Below are 9,079 nucleotides of genomic sequence, written 5' to 3' on the forward strand. Positions count from 1 at the left end.
TAGTAGTAGTAGTAGTAGTAGTAGTAGTAGTAGTAGTAGTAGTAGTATTTATATAGCACTTTAAGGTTTGCAAAGCACTTTACAAATAGTATCTCATTTGACCCTCTCAACGATCTAGGCAGAGATCGTTGGCCCAATTGTACTGATGAGAAAATTGAGGCAGACAGAGGACAGATGACATGCCCAGGGTCACATAACCAACAAGTCAAGATCTGAACTCAGGTCTCCTTAACTCCAGGTCCAGTACTCCATCCACTGAGCCACTTAGTTCTTGGATTGCTAAGTAGGAACAACATTTAGGGAGGTTTGAGTAATTGCAAACACCTTAGGGCAGGACTTCCCTTGGCTGGTGGGAGAGAGAAGACATAAGGTAGGGTTTATCCATTCGAGATGGAGAGCAGACATGGAAAGTGATCTTCAGAGGCTTCTAGACACCCACTTATTAAGAACATTGTTAAGGAAGTTCTAAGAAACAGGTGAGTTGAATGGACACAGCATGGAAAGGATCTGGACTTGGAAGATCTAGGTTTGACCTGTTTCCTATGGGTGTGATCTTGGGATAAATCAATCCATCTCTTTGGGTCTCAGTTTCCAGGTCTGTAAGTGAGGTATTGGGCCATCTGGCTCTCCAATGAGCCTTTCCCTGTTGATTTTAACAGACATTAGAGCCTACTGAGCTAAAAGGGAAAGGTTCAAAGTCTGGATTCATAGACCCCTTTGGAGGTCTGGTGAATTTCTTCTCAGAATCACGTTTTCAAATGCATAAAATGAAATACAAAGAGATTACAAGGGAAACATTACATTATGTTATGCTACATTATATCACATAGTGTTATATCATAATTATATGTAACCTGGCAACATATATGGGACTCTTTCCTCCTTGGTGGAGATCAATCCTCCACCACCTGTATGAGGGGAGAGCCAGAACTGGTGAGAGCTAGAGAGAAAAAAGCTTTTCTCTTCCTTATCCTTTATTCTAGTTTCAAAGGATGCTTCTGGTCTCCAGCTTCAAAAGAGAATATCTGTGATGTCAACCTCTCTTCAGGTCGCTGAAGGGAGAGAAAGACTCTGAAAAGAAACTGGAATGACAGGAGCCGGCAGTCTCCACCCCCAGCTTGCCACATTAGAGACTTCAGGGAATTTCTTCTTGGGTGAGATCTGAGACTCTTTCTCTTGGTTGAGCTGAGTTATCTTGCTCCCAATGAGAGAGTTCATTTACTGTGTATAGTCTGGAATGTATATTCATATGTATATTTTTTGATTTCTTGTTGGCTTTGGACTTGGATAATTAAGTGTCTTTGCCATATTGTCCATATTTGCCAATGTGTATTCATTGTGGAACTGGTACATGGTGGGAAGGGCGTCAAGCGCTGGATATAAAACTCAGGTCCCTCCTTCCCCATTAAAGGAATAGCAATCAGAAGCATAATTTGGTCTTTAAATTTGCATGCCCTACACTATTAATATTTAAAGAAACAGATAGATAGAATTCTAGCCCAGCACCCTTTCTTTCTGAAGAGATTATATCAGTCTCAGGCTCCCAACCTCCCTTCTCCCTTGGAAAAGGGTGGGGGGAGGAGATGCAAGACACATTCATGTATGTACATATTTATGGAAGTTAGGTGGCCCAGACAGAGCCCTGGACCTGAAGTCAGGAAAGTTCTAAGTTTAAATACTGTCTCAGACACTTACTAACTGTGTGACCTTGGGTAAGTAACCTAATCTCTCTCAGCCTTGGTTTCCTCATCTATAAAACAGGGGTAATAATAGTAGCTACCTTCCAGAGTTGTCCTTGGTCCTTAGGACCAAATGAGACAATATTTACAAACCACTTTGCAAATCTTGGGGGCAGCTAGGTGGCACAGTGGATAGAGTCCTTGCCCTGGGGGCAGGAAGACTCATCTTCCTGAGTTCAAATCTGACCTCAGGTAATTATTAGCTGTATGACCCTGGGCAAGTCACTTACCCTGTTTGCCTCAGTTTCCTCATCTGTAAAATGAGCTGGAGAAGGAAATGGCAAACCACTCTGGTATCTCTGCCAAAAAAAATCTCAAATGGAGCAACAAAGAGCAGGACATGACTGAAAATGACTAAAAGACAGGAGTCACGGATGTGTTTGATGGTTGCCTTTGCACCACGAACATGACAACAATAACCAATCAAATATCACAGAGGGAATCACTGGAGGAACAGGGTGAAATTCCACCCATTCAGTCTGCTATTCTTTGTTCTGTCTTCTCTTGCTGGGGATGAATAACTGAGTCTCCTGTTCAATATAACAGTCTCTTTCATTTAAAATTTTACTCAGAGATCTTGAAAATAAGTTCTCCACAGGGGGCCCAATAGGAAGTGGGGGACTCCAGGAGAGTCGATTCATTTCTTAGGGTTCTTTAAGTAGAAAACACTCAGAAGGAAACAATTGAGCCCACTAGGAACCACTAAGTACAAGGGGATGCTTGCAGATGGGACGTTAGCAGAGCCAAAGTTGTCAGGGCAAGGAAGATAAATGGCCTGTCCCTATTTTCCACCACAGATTGGGGGTGCTAGGAGAAGCCCTCAGGAGCCAATTCTGAACTAGAAGAGGGCAGGGGTTCACTGCAGAACAGTTGGTATGATCTACAAGCAGAGATAAATACCTAAACCAGGCCCGGATGGATCTCAGAGGTCATGGGAGGGTGGCCAAAATCATTCAAAGCATCAATGCTACCCTGAAGGAGCCCCAAACCAGGCTGGACTTTTCAAATAAACAAATCTTGAAAATGCCCAGGAATTTGGGGATTGTATTGGCCCTAAAAGCCAGCTGATTGCTGAGGTATAGACCTCATCTGGACTTGCAGACCTGGGCTCCTTCCGGAGCCCCAGGACACATGCCAGGAGGCCAGGGCCCCAGTGTGGACGTGAGTGCAGCCATGAGGCTCCCCAGGTGCCTCCCCAGAAGGGGTGCAAAGGCTACTCTGGCACTTCTTATGGACTCTGTGTGTTCCAAAACGAGAACATCTGGAACAAATTTCATACTCAAACATCCCCCTCCTCCCACGAGCACGTGGGCACACACACACACACACACACACACACACACACACACACACACAGCACACATTTCTTTTACTACTCTCCACCACATGCTTTACGTGCTGCTGAGAAGAAAATGTTCTCTGTTGTGCATGGCTCTGTATGAATTGAAATTTCAGAGCATAGAATGAGTGTTATGTTTTACATTAATAAAACCCTTACACATGTGGAAGAGACCTGCCAGAACAGGAGAGGACACAGCTCCCATGCTTCCGAAATGAAGCCCTCCTGCAGCCTGGCCACAGGCTCTTCCTCTTGGGCCATCTCTGGCCCACCCCACCAAGAACGAGGACCCCAATCTTAGCTCACACAGCCCCAGCCTCCTTCTCCCCCACCCCCAAGCCTAGAGAGTTGGGCCTTTTGCCTTCTCAGACGAGGATATCAGGCACCCACTGTTCTTCTACCCAAGTACCCTTCCCCTTCCCTTTCTCCCACCAGAAAGCAAGCTCCTTGAGGGCAGGAACTGGCTTGCATCTTGTTCCCCAGTGCTTAGTACAGTGCCTAACATACAGTAAGCACTTAATAAATGCTCTCTCATTCTGTATCTCTGTCTCTCTCTGTCTCTGTCTCTCTCTTCCTCCCTTCCCCTCCATTTCTCTCTCCAATCTTTCTTTCTGACTCTCCATCTCTCTCTCCGTCTCTTTCTGCCCTTCTCTCTTTCTTTCTCCCTGTCTTTCTTCCTCTCCTATGCATCTTCAAAAAGGGATTTTTTCCTGACGATATCACGTTTCTGCCTTTTTTGAATGCCTGGGGCTTAGCACAGTCCCTGGCATGTAGCAAGTGCATCTTAAAATGTTTACTGAGGGGCTGCTTCAGAGTCAGTTTCCTCATCTGTGCAAAAAGAAGGATGTAAATAGCAGCGGCATAAGCTCCTTCACCGGGCTGCCATGCAGACCACGTAGGAAAGGCAAAATAAAAGCAGACTGTTACACTCAGAGAAATAACCTGGATTTGGCAGCCTCTCTTAATAACCTCATTGAGGCCTTCACAAGTCAACCTGCCAGGTTTTCTTGAGGCCTTAGAGGAAAGTGCTCGGCCCTGATCCCAGAGAGGAAAGAGCTCATTGGATTGTCCACGGCCAAGCTGAGCTGGCCCTGGGCAAAACTCTGAAAATGAAGTTCAAGGCGTTGGTGTTTATTAGGACTCTCCCAAGTTACCCATCTCTGCCTCCCTCCACCCTGTGCCATCCTTCTCCTTCCCTCCAAATGGGTTCTGTCTCAGTTTCCACAATTGAAGAATGAAGGGGTGGGATTACATGACCTCTAAGGCCCCCCCCCACTCTGAACCCCATGCTCCTGTGAAGATAACGATTGCCTCTGGCATTACCTCTCCCACCTGGTTGCTGAGAGAATCACAGAAATCTCAGGACGCTGGTCAAGCCCCTTGTTGGCCATCCAGTCTGACCTCAGCTGAGAAGGAAGTCTTCCTACAACATCCTATTCCTGGTCTGCCCTCTGGGCCAAGCAAAACCAAGTTTCATTATTCTTCCACGGGACCATATGTGCATCAGAAAGAGGCACTGGGTTGGGAGTCAGAGGACCTAGTCTCAAATCTCAGTGCTAGCTCTTTGCCAGTGATCTGGGGAAAATCACTGGGCCTTTCTCTGTCTACAGTTTGTTCAGCTGCATGAGGGAGATGGACTACATGAGCAGCCAGGTCCCTTATCCCGATGTCATTAACGGCCCTGGGCCAAGATCTATCTTACCTTTACCCCCAGCCTAGTACAGCATAAGGCTAGCATTAGGAACTCAATAAATGTTTGTCGAATGACTGATGGAGTACTACAAAGCAAATATGTTCTTAATGTAACCAATATCATCAATGAGCATCAGTGGTCAGGTTGACCAGAGATAATCAACAAGGCCTTTTTTTATAGACTAGGAAAGGGAGAAGTGGTCTGAGTGGGTCAACTTTACCTCTCTCGTTCAGTATCTGGGAAGAGTACAACTCTCACAGATCTCAAGGAGGAAAGTTCTGTCCTTCTTACACACAGATGACAATATCAGCCCACCACAAATCACATCAGATAAAAAGTTCTGAGCTCTTCTGAGCAGCGGTGATGAGCTGCCTCTGAACCATCCACACTCTCACCCAGTCTACCCTTCTGGTAAATGTCATGCTTTTGTTAGCTGGCCAGCTCCACATTGCATGTGAAACAAAACCAAGCCAAATGTCCAATGCTAGGTTGGGACCTGGAGCCCTAGCATATGTTCATTTATCAACAAACACTTGACCAAAACAGATTGAACCACATCATAGCAATAAGGAATTCGCCAACTCCCAAACTACTATTTATTACATGCACTGTATCTATCCCTTTGGTTAAAGTAGAAAGGGCTGGTGAAAAAGTGGTAAGATATTAAGAAACTTGAGAGATCAGAAAGATTTTTTTTGAATGAACCTGCAAAGTTACCTACAAAATATTTGTACTAAAATGGTTTTTTTGCTATAATTTTGGAAGTAATAAAAATCTCACTGAGAAGAGTCCTTTTCCTTAAATACATCATAGCTCAGTGTTCCTAGCAGGATCATAGGATCAGAGAACAGACCTTGAAGACCATCCAGTCCAGCCCCTCATTTTCAATATTTTTAGAGCCAGGGGAATTAAGTGACTTGTCCAAAGGCAGACAGTTAGTGCCAGAGATAAGGCTTTAATCCAAAGCCAGCTCTCAGAATTCTTCCATAGAAGTTGGTATCACCCATTCAGGAGCCTCTTGACCCCTGAAGACCTGTTCAGATACCAATAGGGTAGCAGGCTTTTCACATTGCTAGAATTTCCTTCCAAGAAAAGGATCTGAAACAGAAATCTTTGGAGGAACAAATATTAACGAAAACTTAGCTGGCCTAAAAGACAATGCTGTGTACTGGATAGAGGGCCAGCTTTGCAATCAGGAAAACCTGAGTTCAAGTCTTCATGACTGAAGCAGAAAAAGTTTTGGATTTAGGGTCAATGACAGGGTTTCAATACAGGTCAAGCTACCAAACAGCTGAAATATTAAACAGTCCTGTTCCTTCCCTGTCCTCAGTTTACTGATCTTACATAAAGAAAGGAATGGGGACTAGATGCCCCCAAGCTTTCTTCCAGTTTGAAATTGAAGACATTCAGAGGTGGTGGGGAGACGGAAAGGGGCCAGAGCTACTTAACTTCTCATCACCCCAGACAGCTTTCTAAGCTGTAAATTACTGCTAACTTGGCATTGGCATTGTTGGTAATGGAGGAGTCATCATAGTGATAAAATAAGAATTGCAGACAAAAGAAAGAGGAGTTTATTTCTGCTGTCCAATAGTGTGGTAACATAGGTAACATGTTTGGCTTTCTACCCTTACCAAAACAAACAAGCTAACAAAGCCATGAGATATATTCATAAATAGCTAATAGTCAGTATAGATAGTAGGTTGCTTGGTAGCACTCACCCCCTTCCCCCATACCAGAAAGCAGCTAGATGGCTCAGTGGATAGTATCAAGAAGGTCTGAGTTCAAATTTTCCAGCCTTAGACACTTACTAGTTATGGGCAAATCACTTAACCTCTGTTTGCCTTAATCTACTGGAGAAGGACATAGCAAACCACCCCAGTAACTCTGCTAGAAAACTCCATACAGGGTGTCAGGACTGAACAACATCAACACCAGAAACAGTGTCACATTTTTCTTCTCCTTTGTCTCTTTAGACTAATATTGTCTCTTGGAATTATCTGCAGATGGTTGCTTGTTCTTTTAAAAGAACCTAAAACACTTCGTGTCTTGCTATACTTTATTAACACAGACCATTCCTCCCCCCATCCCCCACCCCCATTCTTTCTGCTTTCAACAGTTTAAAAAAGTCAGGACTAGGAGTCAACATCAACTTGTTCTGCCTTTGGAATAGAAAATCATTGTAAGGCTTCAACATTGCTCAGATTGAGTTTAAAAGACAATGTCTATGAAAGTTTTTTTCCAATGAAGAAAAAAAATGCTGTCTTCCTTTCTTTGAAAGCTCATACTACCCAAGAGAGACAGTAAAAAGCAGCAGCAGGCTTCCCCCTTCCCTGGAGAGTCATAATCAATTGGGAACATTCCAAAAGGCAACAGGTAGACTGCTCAGAAGTGGTCTCCAGGAGGCTGAGGTTAGCTGAGTTAGCCCAGGGCTCTAGGGACTTGGGAAACTGGTTTACCAAGGGAAACTGGTACACACCGCAAAGCAGAAGGGGGAGTCTGACCCAGCCACCAGCGGGGAAGGAGGTGGTCAACCTGAAAACCCGAAGGTCTGGGAGGAAAGATACCACATATCGCTCTGGAGAAAAGTGAAATGGAGATTAGTTGGAGAAGTAAATAAAGGAGGAGAGAAAATTGGGGGGGGGGGGGGGGAGAGTAAAGGGGAGGGCGACCAAGTAAACAGGAAAAAGTAGGGGAGAAAGGATGGAGGAACAGAAAAGCACTGAATTCGGTGTCTGACTGCAAGATTCCAAACCAGGTCGTGCTCCCTTACTACATGTGATCTGAAGCAAGTCTTGTTCCCTCCCTGGCCTCAGTTTACCCCTCTTACAAGAAGACGGGGATGGGGACTAGATGTCCCCGAGCTCTCTTAAAGCTCGGAATCCCTGGAGGTTAGGAGGGTGATGGAGAACGGGGAAAGAAAGGGCCAAAGGCAGGGCGAGAAAGTGCTAGGGACATAGGGAGGCACTCACTGTGCGGGTCGCTCTTCTCTCTGATGCCGTCTACACGACCATCGGGATGGATGCGCAAGAAGAAGCCCCCGTTCTTGCAGTACAGCCGCTTGGGGTCCTTGAAATGGCCGGGGGGAAAGGCGCCCCCGCTGCCTCCATCCCCGGACAGGGCCGGCAACGTGGTGATGCTGCCCGCGGCCATGCCGCCGCTGCGGGACGGGCCTGGCGCCGCGGCCCGGGCCCCCCGAGCTGCCAGCCGCAGAGGGGCGCGGCCCCTCCCGCGGCCCCCCAGCCTCGCGGCCAGCTGGCTCCCGCCCTGCCCGCGGCCCCCCAGCCTCTCACCCCAGGCCCGCTTGGGCTCTGCTCAGACTGAGCGGGGCCCCAGCTCTGGCTCCCGGCTTAGAGATCGCCGGCGCCCCCGCCCCCTGCACCCAGGCCCCGAGGCCTCGGGCTCCGGGCACGCACACACGAATCTACTCAGACCAACAGATACACACACACACTCACACTCACTCCCTCACTCACACTAACATACTAGCATAGAGTACCTCCCACAACAACAGTAGCAGACTCTCTCCCACTGATCTATACAAACTCAGACTGACGATCACACACACGAACTTACTTAGACCAACGCGCACAGACACACTCACACTAACATAATGGCATAGAGTAATCCACACACACCCCAACCCACCAGCAAGATTCTCTCTTACTGATCTACACAAATTCAGACCGACGATCACACACGAACTCACTAAGCGACACACTCACATCACAGCACACTAACGCTAACACACATTCAGAATAACACACCAACATTCACTAGCATACACAGGTTAACACAGTTACGCTAACACGCCAGTTACTCACCCTAGCACACCCAAGTTAACACACCAGAAGATACACACACATAGACTCACCCTAACTGAGAAACCAACACTAATATACGCGAACCCATTAAAATGAGCACACACCCTACAGCGACACTCCCCCACACTCAGGTTAGCACTCTCACAGAGCCATAGTCACGCCCTCCAGCCAAGAACATACTCCCTAAGATCCACACTGTGGCACACGAAATCAAGCCCCGAAGCCGGCTGTTGCTTCTTCTTTCCTCTCCCCTCCGCCCCTTCCCGGCTGGGGGGCAGTCTCCCTACTCTGGGGGGCTGGGGGTAGCCTCGGGGTCCAATGAACCCTAGGCCAAGTGTGCGCCGGGCGCGCCTCGCTCACGTCTCCAGCCCCGCGCACTCACCGCTAGCAGCAGAGAGAAGCCACTTCGCCCAGCCAGCCAAGGACGAAGGGAGGCGCTGGGCTGTCCCAGGGCTGTGTTCAAGCCCTGAGCCTGCGGTGCGGCGTC

The 9,079-nt window shown here is 47.2% G+C and overlaps 1 protein-coding gene across 1 annotated transcript in view; it reads right to left on the reverse strand.

Annotated features, from left to right (window-relative positions):
* FGF2 (fibroblast growth factor 2) overlaps window positions 1-7,958 on the reverse strand; it is a 65,101-nt gene extending 57,143 nt beyond the window's left edge. The window contains exon 1 of the mRNA XM_069104871.1: window positions 7,741-7,958. Within this exon, the coding sequence (XP_068960972.1) occupies window positions 7,741-7,921 (181 nt within the window). The 5' untranslated portion in view covers window positions 7,922-7,958. The remainder of the gene's footprint in view (window positions 1-7,740) is intronic.
* Between the last annotated feature and the right edge of the window lie 1,121 nt (window positions 7,959-9,079).

This window comes from Petaurus breviceps, unplaced genomic scaffold, assembly GCF_028583685.1.
Source record: "Petaurus breviceps papuanus isolate PSGF00001 unplaced genomic scaffold, PetGlider_PUasm1.0 689, whole genome shotgun sequence".
Lineage (NCBI taxonomy): Eukaryota > Metazoa > Chordata > Mammalia > Diprotodontia > Petauridae > Petaurus > Petaurus breviceps.